This window comes from Blastomyces gilchristii (assembly GCF_000003855.2).
Source record: "Blastomyces gilchristii SLH14081 genomic scaffold supercont1.39, whole genome shotgun sequence".
NCBI lineage: Eukaryota > Fungi > Ascomycota > Eurotiomycetes > Onygenales > Ajellomycetaceae > Blastomyces > Blastomyces gilchristii.
In genome coordinates this window covers 140966-153252 of record NW_003101644.1, presented here as the reverse complement: position 1 = coordinate 153252, position 12287 = coordinate 140966, and the positions used below count along the sequence as shown (strand labels likewise).

The 12287-nt window shown below is 49.1% G+C and overlaps 5 protein-coding genes across 5 annotated transcripts; 4 read left to right on the top strand and 1 right to left on the bottom strand.

Moving 5' to 3' along the window:
- On the top strand, positions 1-3233 carry BDBG_09329 (pre-mRNA-splicing factor prp46). The gene has a single exon (XM_002620259.2). It carries the CDS (start codon positions 253-255, stop codon positions 1630-1632), a length of 1380 nt encoding a protein of 459 aa, XP_002620305.1. The 5' UTR covers positions 1-252; the 3' UTR covers positions 1633-3233.
- BDBG_09328 (origin recognition complex subunit 1) lies at positions 1708-5539 on the bottom strand. Its single transcript, XM_002620258.2, has 3 exons — positions 3771-5539; positions 3582-3709; positions 1708-3518 (listed from the first exon to the last, which is right to left on the bottom strand). The coding sequence occupies exons 1-3, from the start codon at positions 4596-4598 to the stop codon at positions 1997-1999; spliced, it is 2478 nt and encodes an 825-aa protein (XP_002620304.1). The 5' UTR covers positions 4599-5539; the 3' UTR covers positions 1708-1996.
- Positions 4065-7256, top strand: BDBG_09327 (nucleoporin). The gene is made up of 4 exons (XM_002620257.2): positions 4065-4678; positions 4774-5782; positions 5846-6501; positions 6575-7256. The coding sequence occupies exons 2-4, from the start codon at positions 5116-5118 to the stop codon at positions 6668-6670; spliced, it is 1419 nt and encodes a 472-aa protein (XP_002620303.1). The 5' UTR covers positions 4065-4678; positions 4774-5115; the 3' UTR covers positions 6671-7256.
- A 1026-nt stretch (positions 7257-8282) lies between these two features.
- On the top strand, positions 8283-9894 carry BDBG_09326 (transcriptional elongation factor Iws1; the record flags this gene model as incomplete). Its single annotated transcript, XM_031723961.1, has 4 exons — positions 8283-8754; positions 8839-8921; positions 9017-9495; positions 9642-9894. The coding sequence occupies 4 exons, from the start codon at positions 8283-8285 to the stop codon at positions 9892-9894; spliced, it is 1287 nt and encodes a 428-aa protein (XP_031581346.1).
- A 1191-nt stretch (positions 9895-11085) lies between these two features.
- BDBG_09325 (mitochondrial hypoxia responsive domain-containing protein) lies at positions 11086-11876 on the top strand (the record flags this gene model as incomplete). Its single annotated transcript, XM_002620255.1, has 2 exons — positions 11086-11126; positions 11225-11876. 2 exons carry the CDS (start codon positions 11086-11088, stop codon positions 11874-11876), a joined length of 693 nt encoding a protein of 230 aa, XP_002620301.1.
- Positions 11877-12287: the final 411 nt, after the last annotated feature.

The window sequence follows — 12287 nt, the reverse complement described above, 5'->3', positions numbered from 1 at the left end:
CATCAATTTAGTAACTTAACCCTCCAACTTCCCGCCATCTTATTATATCTCCTGGCAAATCCTACTCTACCGTTATCTTCACGTCTGCGCATTGCTATTTGTGCTGGTTGTTCTGTGGGAACACTGAAAACCGGTCTTGATCTTGCGGACGCGCAACGCCTCGTCGATATCACCCACGTCCAGTTTCGAAAACCATACCCAGATTCCTCCAAATATCGGATATAATCGCGTTCCTAGGTGCTACCAAAAGCTATGGAGGTTACTCCAACCCCTCCCGGGCCCGATCAAATTGTGCGAAATTCCGCGAAACGAACCCGTGATCTCTTCGGCTCTGATTATCTGTTACCATCAGGATTCGCCAAAAATGCAGGCGACTCGATTGCTTTGTCATATCGACGAAAAATAGAGTACGATGATGTTCAAACGCTCCCCCCTTTCATTGCGGAAAAGCAGGCAAAGGCTGCGGCGGGTAGAACGAAACGTCTAAAATCGAGGACTGGTGCTGGCACAGCTGGGACTGGGACGGGGCAGGGATCTGACTCTTCAACTGCTCTCGTGAAATCTTCGCCGGTGGCTGGTACACAACAATCTAATGGAGATAATATGCCTACAAGCCTTGTACGGCGGCCAATGGTATCTCAACAGCCAAAGCCAGAGTGGCACGCGCCCTGGAAACTTATGCGGGTGATATCAGGACACTTGGGTTGGGTTCGCAGTTTGGCCGTGGAGCCTAATAATCAATGGTTTGCAAGTGGTGCCGGGGATCGAACAATTAAAATATGGGATTTGGCGACTGGCAGCCTTCGTTTGACCCTTACCGGCCACATTTCTACGGTGAGAGGTCTGGCCGTATCCCCACGACATCCGTACCTTTTCTCTTGCGGTGAGGATAAGATGGTCAAGTGTTGGGATCTCGAAACAAACAAGGTTATCCGACATTACCACGGCCATTTAAGCGGAGTCTACACCCTCGATTTGCATCCCACCCTGGACGTCCTTGTAACAGGAGGACGAGACGCCGCCGCTAGAGTCTGGGACATGCGAACACGAAGCAACGTCCACGTGCTATCCGGGCATAGAACAACTGTCTCAGACCTAAAATGTCAAGAAGCCGATCCACAAGTCATCACCGCCTCCCTCGACTCAACCGTGAGAATGTGGGATCTTGCCGCTGGCAAAACCATGGGTGTCCTAACGCACCATAAGAAGGGCGTTCGCGCATTGGCTGTCCATCCGAAGGAATTCACATTCGCCAGTGCCAGTGCTGGAAGCATTAAACAGTGGAAATGCCCCGAAGGCGCATTTATGCAGAATTTCGAGGGCCATAATGCCATCATCAACAACCTTGCGGTTAACGAGGATAACGTGTTGTTTTCTGGTGGGGACAATGGCTCTATGTCTTTTTGGGACTGGAAAACTGGCCATCGGTTCCAGTCACTGGATACGACAGCTCAACCTGGTTCGTTAGATGCGGAGGCTGGTATTATGGCTGCTACTTTTGACCGGACGGGGCTCCGGTTGCTTTGTGGAGAAGCAGATAAGACTATTAAGATCTGGAAGCCGGATGATGAAGCTACAGAAGAGACACATCCGTTGGATTGGAAGCCGACGCTGGGGAGGCAGAAATATTAATTGTGGGAGTTTTCTCTTGTATTGGGATATATTTTTTCTTTTATTTTTACAAATACTTGTATCCTACAATACCTTCTTGTCATGCATTTTTCTGGCGTTGCGCACTTCTTTCGGATGGTGTTTCGAGGTTCGTTTGGATGATTTATCAGAGGAATATAAGCTTGTTTTCCTAATGCATCATTTACTAGAATAGTGTAAACCCGTATGTTAACAAGGTACTTCTACGTGTTCATCTACTTAAACAGGAGCTCCAACCGTCCGTCTACCCATTCTATACCCGAGCTGTTATCGCTGAACAATATGTATAATAAAATCATGTAACACCCCAAGTATGCTCCTCTAAAAAACCTCAAACGAAATATATTCACTGCTCAAAGCCTAACCCCAACATCTTCGCCTCCTCATCCTCCCGAAATGCAGCCCTCACATCCTCACTCGCAATCCTCAACCTGACCTTCCCGCTCCTATCCCCTCCTCCTAACGCATGTCCCAACCCGGAACCGCTCCCCTTAACACTCGACTCCCCTTCCAGCGCCAAAATGCCAGAATTCATCAGCTCCACAGCAGCAAACCGCATCGCGCAAACGTGTGATCTGCGCATGTCGCTTCCCTTCTGCAACAAATACTCCCTCAAGTTGTTGCTGGCGGCACCAGCGACTGCGACTGCTGCGTCAGCGATTCGCTTTGCTTCGTCAAGGATGTCCCCGAAGGTCGATTCAGTTATGCCTGTTCGGCGGATGCGGGCTAGTAGGCCTGCGAGGAATACCTTGCCGGTTAGTGGGAGGCAGCGGAGGGACTGTTGGAGAGGTGTGGAGGTGGCTTCTTGGATGGCTTGTTTGATAGTGGCGATGGTGACACGTGGGAGGGGGTCTGGTTCGGTTTCTGAGATCGGGGGTAGCTTGTTTTGGGCGGGTCCTGCGATACGGTTTCGGCGCGATACACTTTTGCTTGGTGTTGGAGGGAGGGAGCTTGTGTCCATGTCATCCATATCTATGCCATTCGCGTTGGACAGCGTTAGGGCTGATTTCAGCTTGGCCTTTGCTGCAGCTTCACTGGCTTGTTCTGCTATCTCCACCGCTCTGCGGCATATGTCAAGGGCACGTCGTGCGTCTCCACTGACTGCGGCAACTTTACGGCTTGCGAATTGAACGGCGTCTGGGTCAACGATGTTCCCCGGCACGTTACTGAGGCGAGACCCAATAATTTCCATTAACTCCTGGTGCTTATAACCGGAAAATGTGATTCGAGTCAAGCCTAGACGACTTGATATTTTGTTGCTCAGCGTTCTTTCGGGCAGGTCCATCGTGTTGGCGACAGCTAACACAATCAAATGGGAATATCGCAATGCCGGCCAATTGAAAAAATTATACATAACCGATTGGTTTTTAGTAACAAGCTGGTCTAGTTCGTCCATCAAGACAACGCATGGTACTCGACGAGGGGATGGGTGAGAAAACTCCCTTTCCAGAAGATCAAGTGCATGAGATGGTGACACTCGATCACCCTTCAGAGCCTCCCAGAGCAATGAATAGGACTGGTGCGGGTCTGTAACCTTCATGCCGTTAATCTCAACAAAGACAAAATCGTCTAATTCTTCTGCGAGCACGGATGCATTAAGCTGAGCTATAACTTCTCGAACAGTTGCAGTTTTTCCAGTGCCTGGAGGCCCAGATATATAAATGCATGTTCCAGTGCCGTCAGTGATAGCGAGACGCAAACAATCGTAGACAGTGTTGAATTCGCTATCCCGACACGGAAGGGAAGCTGGCACACTTGAAACATGTAGAAGGTTGCGGGCTTGTCGATAGGGAGACGATGTAAAATGAGATGGAGAGAGGATTCGAGTTCCTAACGGGGTAAATTCCACAGGCTTCTTAACTACAATCCTGTCGGGGTTTTAGTATGTTGCATAGATAGGTATTCATTTGAATGATGGATGGATATCATACCTCCTATGGGTCGGAGTGGTGAGAACCTTTTGGCGTCGTCGGGATTGTGGCGTCCCTGCCACTGAGGACGTTTTGTGCCTCTTCCGCGGTGTAGTCGGCGCGATGCCGGGTTCCTTGACATCCGCATACTTTGCACAAATTCCATTAGTCTCAGGTTAGACGTAAAAGGGAAATTGATTGGCCACCAACCTCGTCATCTATTACTTGTCGCTTGCGAGATCGTTTCAGCCCAGCTTTAATAAAATCGATGAGCTCAAACATGCCCTGTTCGGTCCCGTCGAAGACCTCTTCCCATATAAATTCTTCAGTATATTTTCCTTGGAGCTGATTGACGCCTCTTCGGCAAATGATACACTTGTTGTACTCTGCCAATTCTGCTTTCCCTTTAGGGGGGACGCCATTCGGGTACCGCTTCTCGAATGCGGCTTTCGATAGAACAGTCGCTTTTCCATTCATCGACGTCAAGGGGTTGACGTTAAAATCCATAGTTATGTATTGTTCATTAGGCAAAGCGTCTTCCCGCTTCTTGTTTTTCGTTGACAGAAATTCATCTGGGGATGCAAACCACATGATATTGGCGCTTTTTACAAGCTCCCCACTACCATCTTCGTCTTCGTCGTCGTCGTCGTCTTCTTCTAAAAACTCGCAGATAATACCTGCCCAATCCTTTCCGGGCTCGGGCGAATTTAGTAGTACAGCCTGCCCCAGTCTGCACTCAAACGAGCCCGTCCTTGCCCCTATGATTTTCTTCGTAAGAGCTTTTCTCCGTGAACGTTGTGAAGTTTTGCGCTTTGTAGGTGTCACACAATCAAGCTCATCACCAGAACCGTTTAATCGGGAGTCTTCAGTAGAAGGTGGATCTGTTTCATATATCCATTCCCATGGATGGTCCTCATATCCAAGCTCATCGTCTGAATCTTCTCGGTAGATGCCGCCTTTTGTTAGCCATTGTTTCGCGCGTTCCTCTGCTCGATTTGGTTTCTTTTTTCGTGTTTCCGATTTTCCAATGGGAGCCATATTTGCTGCTAAACACTCCTTGACAGTTCATATGAGTATCTCTAAGGTGTTTTGCTCACGCACTACAGAATGTTCAACAGGTGTGTCGTTTGGAGCTTGCCGTTTTCGCGACGCGTCTATGGCGCCTCTTATTGGCTAGAGCGCTTAGCTGCTAATATGCCCATTCGTGGTTTAGCGTCGCCAGGAACCAATCGTCACGTGATGCGACTCAACCCAGCTCGAGAAAAACAATCAACAAGCTTGCAACAACGCTTCAACTCGAATCTGCTCTCTTCCGGCGACAGCAGGGATTGGGGACGTGGTATTGACCGTGTCTATTGCCGAACCCATCAGGGTTAACGCACCGTCTCTTGCTGGTATATAATATAGATCGCGGTACCGAATTTTGCCAACAGGTACCCCCCAAGCGGCCTGATGCGACGTCGCTGAAATTTCTCTCGTGCTCGCTCAACCCGCGTGGGTCTTCCCCCGACTAGCTGAGCAATAGCTGCTGTGCTTCGTCTTATCTTGAATCATTATGTCACTCTTTGGACAGCAAACATCTCAACAGCCCCAGTCCACCACGGGGCTGTTTGGGTCAAGCAGCCAGCCCCAACAGACGGGAAGTTTATTCGGAGCGCAACAAGCAAACCAGCAGAAACCTCAGGGAAACCTTTTTGGCTCTCTCGGCCAACCGCAGCAGCAACCGCAGCAGCAGACTGGTAGCCTCTTTGGCGCAAGCACCCAGCAGCAGCAGCAGCAACAAACAGGGGGGTTGTTTGGCAGTACCCAGCAACAAAACCAACAGAAACCAGGCGGGTTATTCTCCGGACTTGGCTCTAGTACTCAAACGCAGCCGCAACAAGGAGGTAATTTGTTCGCCGGACTTGGGTCTACTTCTGCTACGCAACAACCTCCGCAAACCGGCAGCCTTTTCGGGACTTCGACTACCCAACAACAGCAGCCTCAGCAGCAGCAACAAGGCGGTGGTATGTTTTCGGCATTCGGTCAGAGCGCCCAGCAGCAACAGCAGCCTCAGGCACAGCAGGGCGGCGGACTCTTTGCTGGCCTGGGAGCAAATACTCAACCGCAACAACCGTTTGGGGCTACACTCGGCGCTGGACAGCAACAACAACAGCCACAGCTCGGGCAATCTCAACAAACAGCGCCGACGTTATGGACGCCGGGGCAAGGGATGACTGGTGGTAAGTAGTGATACCCATCTTCACCGAAAGTGTTAAGCCGTGAATCTGACACTTTTATCATAGTTCACCGTACGGTACCAATGCAAATGAGCATCGTTACCGATAAGTGGCAGCCCACTAGTCGAAACTCCCCGTTTCGCGCTCACCTATACAACAATGTAGGCGAAGACAATGCGCCCTTTTTCCAACCTGGTCCGAATGACGATGAAGCAAAATGGGAGGATGCACTGCGGAAAAGACCAGGTCCGGCTTACGTCCCTGTGCTCGTACAAGGATTTTGGGAGCTTGGAAAACGGGCGCAGCGACAAAGGGATTTCCTTGCGATGATGCAATCCCGCCTACATGAGATTAATAACGCTCTCACCGAACTCCTCTCGCGACACGACTTGAAAATTTCGGTTAAGCTCGCAGCCTGCAGACGAAGGCATGTCGTCCTCAGTCAGAGATGTCTTGCCCTTGCGGCAAAAACACAAATACTGAGGAATCGTGGGTATGCCATGGATGAGACCGAGGAGGAGTTGCAAAAGAAGCTTAGCCAACTAGAACGCTCCGTTTTTGACCCCTCCCTAAATGGCCGCACGGAGGAGATCTGGGCCAGAATGCTGGCAATCCGGGAACAATCGAAGCGCCTGCAACTGGAAGTGGAAAGAACTGGACAAGAAGCTAACCAACAAGCCGATGATGAATTAGATGAGACTGCTCTAAAAACTGCCAAGAAGGTATGCTCCGGCCAAAAAGTTTTTGATATTTTTTTCGATACTTTCAGGTCCCTTTTGCTAACGAGTTGGCTAGATTCTGGACAACTACGCGTCACAAATCCAGCATCTAAATAAGGAACTTGCTGCTGCGCAGAAGGATTTTGAAACAATACATGGATCCTCAACATGAATACTGCTCCCTGTGATTAAGCGCTCGTTGGTTTTCGTTTTTTGTTCTTCGCCCATTTAATATTAATATGGAATTGAGCGAAATAAAATATTTTTCTCTCTTTCTCTTTTTATCTTATCATCTTTCTAGTCGGGGACATCACAAATGGCGTTACCGGAGCGGACATACTGGTAGTGGTTTCATCCTAGCATGAAAAGGGCAAGATACAATACTTGTTGATCTATTGTTCGTTTTAGATCCAACCATCTAATTAACCCTTTGCTCAGATAATTATCGTACAGTATTCAACGCGGACATACAGTACACAGGCGTCCAATATATCCAAGGCCACCCAACCAATTCCCTGCCGCCCCATAGCAATGTGTGAACTGAACACCCCGTATGGATCATTTAGATATCAGAAAATGCATTCCCACCACTGGCGTCATTCGAATTTGCTTTATTTAATCCAATATTACCCTGCGGGTTTGATAGATCCCATATGAAATGCAAATATTTGTAGTCCCTCGAGAATTATGTATCATAGTTCCCTCCCAAAAAGACAGCCAAAGGTATTATAAATACTCCGCCACATAGCTTAAAAAAGGCTCTTGACAAAACTAATCGCGAAGGGTGCTATGTAGAAAAAATCAAGGAACGAGTAAGCATGGTCTTCTTCAATTTTTGCTGTTTTTTTCTTTCGGCAGAGCTCGGGAATGGAATGGGAGGGTAAGGTTCAACATACAGAGATAAAGGGCAATGCTGCTTGCAATGACTATCTTCACGGTTTGGCATGCCTCCTTCTCTCCGGCCTAATATATTTCTCGTCTGTTAGTTAGTCGTTCTATTCCTAGCTTGCGGCATCCCGCGTATTTATATATCTTGCCAACACTCTGCGACGTTGAAACATCGAGTAGGGGATCGAGAATCGAAAGGGACAGTAGTGAGGAAGGATAACAAAACGGACCTTGATCTCGGCCTCAGAGAGCTGCGGGGGCCCTGTATGTCACGACATTTTGTTAATGAGGTTAACTGGGCAAAAGGTGATGAAGAAAATAATGACCGTTCCGGCGAACGTACCTGGAGCAAACATGATTTAAGAGGTGAGGTTGTGATAGGGAGGCTCGAGAAGGCCTATGGGGAAAATGAAATGGTAGTAATTGAATTGAAAGGAGAGCTTTAAAATAATATAGCGGGTGTTGCAATGATGTTCAATATATATATGTATGTATGTCCTGAATCAAGGTCACGATTATTTTTTATTTCAAGATGACGCACGGGCCACCTGCAATCTCGCCCAAGCCGCATCCATCGAACTCTCCCTCGCTGGAACCTCCAAACCCGCCACCGGCACAAGAGCCAGTATTCACACTTCAACGCCCCAAGCCTTTCCCTTGAAATTACAGTGTATATTTGCATCTCACCAAGTTTCTCTCCTTCTCTCCTATATCTCTTGCGCAAAACCAGGTTTGTTCTTTCGCTAGCCGCTCCATTTAGATTTCCCTCACTCGGCAGACTATTCCCTCCGAAGATAACTTGAGACGCGCCTTTCTTTCAACAGTGGATACGAAAAGAAGACAAAAAGAACAAAGTCAATCACTATAGAAGCCTCCTTTGCAGGGAGCTGCCAACCATGTCTTCCTCGCCGGAACCACCTGCTCCTGCTCCCGAATCCCCTCTGGTGGACAAAGAGGACGACAGCCCGCAAAACAACACCGCCAACGCTAGCATCGCAGACGTGGACCTTTCCGACGATGAATCTCTCCTTTCTGACGTCGACGACGCGCAGTTCGAAGACTTCGACGCAGCAAATGTCTCCATTGACGAACGTCCCGCCATCGCCATAGACGAGGAGAACCTAAAGCTCATTGGACGACATAAGCGCGCCCGCAACGAGGAAGAGGAAGAGGAGCGGAAAAGGAGGAAGAATAAAGAGGGGCGTCGGGAGAAGAAGAGCCGCCGGAGGCAAGAGAGTGATGACGTGTTTAGTGGTAGGGAGGAGATTGAGGGGAAGCGGGTGAGGAAGCGGAGAGAAGGGGGTGAGAAGAGGAGTAGTAGGAAGGTTGTGGAGGAGGTTAATGAGGAGGAGTTGGATCCTGCTACACGTATGTCCTCTTGCCTGAATCTACGGTTTTACGGTTTTACGGTTTTATTTTTTTGTTACTTACAGGGCGGGAATTGTTTTATAGGTCGTCGACGGGCGCTTGATCGTATGATGGATGAGCAGCTTAAGAAGCCTACGAAACGCCGAGCTCGTAAGGCAGATGGCATTGTATGTGAAGAAGACCTTTTGACTGACTGGGGAGCTGAAGTTGAAGATGGCGAGAGAAATGGGAAAACAAGCGCTAATCGAAATTTTGTTTATAGGATCTTGCCGACCTAGCCGATGCGGAGATTGAAGATGTTCGAAGACGTATGACAGATGCTGCGAGACTGGACAGCATAGCGCGGAAAGAGAACCGGCCCGCGATGCACAAATTGAAGATGCTCCCGGAAGTTGTTTCGCTCCTAAATCGCAACCAGTATATCAACAGTCTAGTTGACCCGGAAATCAACCTTTTAGAAGCTGTCAAATTCTTCCTGGAGCCATTGGACGACGGCTCCCTGCCGGCATATAATATTCAGCGTGACCTCCTTGACGCACTGGGCAGACTCCCCATCAACAAGGAGACGCTCATCGCGAGTGGCATTGGCAGGGTCATAGTATTTTACACCAAGAGCAAGCGGCCTGAGATTGGAATCAAGCGACAGGCGGAACGACTTCTCGCAGAATGGACTCGTCCCATTTTGCAGCGCAGTGATGATTATTCGAAGAGAGTCTACGAGGAAGCCGATTTTGATCCTAGGTACGTCTTGTCTATTCCTTTATTCGCATCTCGGTCCTCCCCATATTGTGTCCCATATTGTGTGTGATAAAGCAAAAAGAAAAAGAAAAGGCCCATCTCGACCACCTGTATCTTGTTAACATTCATCTCACTCCCTCCTACCATAGTCAACTCGCTTCTCGCAACCAGGGTGTATCAGCCCAAGCCACAGCTGCGGAGGCTCGTGCACGAGAGCTTCTGCCCCCTCGCCTCGCCAATCGTGCGCGTGTCGAAGCTGGACATACGTCGTATACCATCGTACCGCGTTCAACCACAGTTCAGGAAAGCAGATTTGCGCGTCCCTTGGGCTCAAGTGGTGAGGATCGTTTTCGACGGATGAAGGCACGACAGGCGGCGGCAACGAAGGCGTCGAAGAGGTAAACGGGGCTTTAATAAATAAATAAAAAAAAGGAAAGAAAAAAGAAAAACTAAGCCAGCCATCCCATCCCCCTGTCCTGCTATTGTTCCAGGCGAGGCGGCGGTTTGGGGCCGCTAGCTAAGTGGTATACCCTTTGACCCTTCGGTGAGAGGGAAACGAATATTCCATCAAAACCAACACTTATTTTGTTGTCTTCGTGCTACGAACGATACCAAACTTGTTTTATTTTCCCCAGCGCTGATTTTTTATTTTATTTTATATTTTCCCCCCTTCGACTTCATTTTCCGTAGAGTCAGGGCTGCGTTTTGGAAGAAGGGAGGGAGGGATATATCATTTTCTGATGTATGTAATGTATGTATGTAATGTACATGTACATGTACATGTACAGTACAATTTTGCTTTCCTATGTATTTCTGGTCGGAACTAGATAAATACACGGGGGGTGGGTGGCGCATAAACCCTCCAGCAAGACCAACAGTGACCATCTGTCCGCCTCTGATTCGCATATCAGGAGAGATCATATACTACTACTACGTACTACTGTGCGTACGCAGTATATGATGATGTTGTTCGCCCCTTCCAAGGTTGCCTTCTTGGGCTGGGGCCCAGGTCACGGGGCCGCCACCTGACCAAGTTGTCGCCGGCTATGGAAACCGCGGAGAAGCCGGAGATGCAAGCCGGCAATGGCGCCGGTACCTGCCCGCCGCAGGAGTTCCCGCAGCAGCAGAAGTCACGCTCGCATTGTGACAGTATATTATTATTATTATTCAAACCCCGAGCAAGCAAGGATTGTCCAACCAAGCGACGCGATGATTCCAAATTATTGGGCCTTACATAATCACCCGCGATCCCTGCTTTCTCCGTCACTTTCGATTTTGCTGGTGAAGCTTTTTTTTTTTTTTTTTCCATCCCGGGAACAGTTCTTGACTATTAATTAGTTAATTGTTAGCTGGCTGACTAACGTTACGACGTAGTTACTAACTAGTTAGTTAAACGAGCAACTTCTTATATTTACATCATCCGTCCCCGAACTTGGAACCTTCGCCGCCCGCAAACCCATACTACCATCCTACATATACATATATCTTCGATATCAATACTGATAAACTCTCTTTCCTTTCTCGAGAGATCAGTTATACAAACAACATCCTCCGCCTTTATACCATCACCACCCCCATCACAAGTTCGCTATCATGAAGATCCTCACGAAGGAAGAAGAAGATGCTCATTACAGGTATGCAAAAACCCAATCCTCCTACAATAACTAGAAACCAAATGAAGGGAGGAAAGCAAGTAAAACACATAAAATAACGACCATGCAAACTTCTCCAGGGCTGTCCTCCGTGGAGGAACAGTCGGTACAGTCGTTGGTCTCGTAGGAGGCACCGCCGCCCTCCTAGCCGCCTCCAAGCGCGTCCCAACCATCAAAAACCTCACGCTCCCCATGAAAGCCTTCCTCGTCACCTCCTCCGGCACATTCTTGGGCATCATCGTCGCCGACCACAGCTCCCGCTCCTTCGAAGCCTCCCAACACCACGAACATGCCTTCCTCGGCGAGCGCGAAGCCCGTCTCCGCAAGGAAGAGCTGGCCACCATGTCTACCACAGACCGCATGTGGGAATTCATCCGCAAGGAGAAATATAAGATTATGACCGTGTCGTGGGCAGCGAGTATGATTGCCGCCTGGGCCATGGTGAGCCGGAACACGGCCCTGACCAAGGGCCAGAAGATCGTGCAGGCCCGTGTGTATGCCCAGGGCCTGACCTTGGCGGTCATGTGTGGCACGGCAGCGATGGAGATTAGTGATCAGCGGAGGGGCAAGGGCTTGCTGGATAAGATGAAGGAGAAGCAGGCGCAGACGAAGCAGGCGAAGCAGAAGGAGCGGTATCAGGGCGAGGAGCTGTGGAAGGATATGGTTGAGGCGGAGGAGGAGAGGTTGAAGGAGAAGGATGCTCAGAAGCGGAAGATGGAGCAGAAGCAATGAAGGGCGGAGGGCTTGTAGTTGGTCCTGGTATACTTCTTTTGTTCTTTAGGTTTTTTTTACCGCTACTGTTCGACGCTGGAAAACGGGATGACATGTGGGGGGGGGGGGGGGGGGGGGGAGTTTCCAATTTTCTTTAAGGTATGAAAAGCTCCCCGAATTTTCCCGAATTACATACATTCCGCCCCCCCCCCCATTCCAACATACCAAGATGGGATTCCCCCCCAATCCCCCCCGCCCCTCTATTTTAAGGTCGCGGGGATTATTAAAAAAATCCCCGGCCTTAAAGTCGGTAGTATTAAAAAAAGGGGTTCCCCTTTTAAGGTCCCGAGGCGGCGCTCGCCCCATTATTTTTTTCCTTCCCAAAAATAAAGTTCAAAAAAAGAACGCCATAAACTTGAAAAAAAAGAAAAA

What these genes read in the sequence shown, in the direction of transcription:
- BDBG_09327 (XM_002620257.2), top strand. Translation starts at nt 5,116, where the DNA reads ATGTCACTCTTTGGACAGCAAACATCTCAACAGCCCCAGTCCACCACG. An exon ending in GGGGCAAGGGATGACTGGTG is followed by an intron (nt 5,783 to 5,845) that starts GTAAGTAGTGAT and finishes CTTTTATCATAG; the next exon opens with TTCACCGTACGGTACCAATG. An exon ending in CTCTAAAAACTGCCAAGAAG is followed by an intron (nt 6,502 to 6,574) that starts GTATGCTCCGGC and finishes CGAGTTGGCTAG; the next exon opens with ATTCTGGACAACTACGCGTC.
- BDBG_09328 (XM_002620258.2), bottom strand. Translation starts at nt 4,598, where the DNA reads ATGGCTCCCATTGGAAAATCGGAAACACGAAAAAAGAAACCAAATCGA. An exon ending in GACAAGTAATAGATGACGAG is followed by an intron (nt 3,710 to 3,770) that starts GTTGGTGGCCAA and finishes ATTTGTGCAAAG; the next exon opens with TATGCGGATGTCAAGGAACC. An exon ending in ACCACTCCGACCCATAGGAG is followed by an intron (nt 3,519 to 3,581) that starts GTATGATATCCA and finishes AAACCCCGACAG; the next exon opens with GATTGTAGTTAAGAAGCCTG.
- BDBG_09329 (XM_002620259.2), top strand. Translation starts at nt 253, where the DNA reads ATGGAGGTTACTCCAACCCCTCCCGGGCCCGATCAAATTGTGCGAAAT.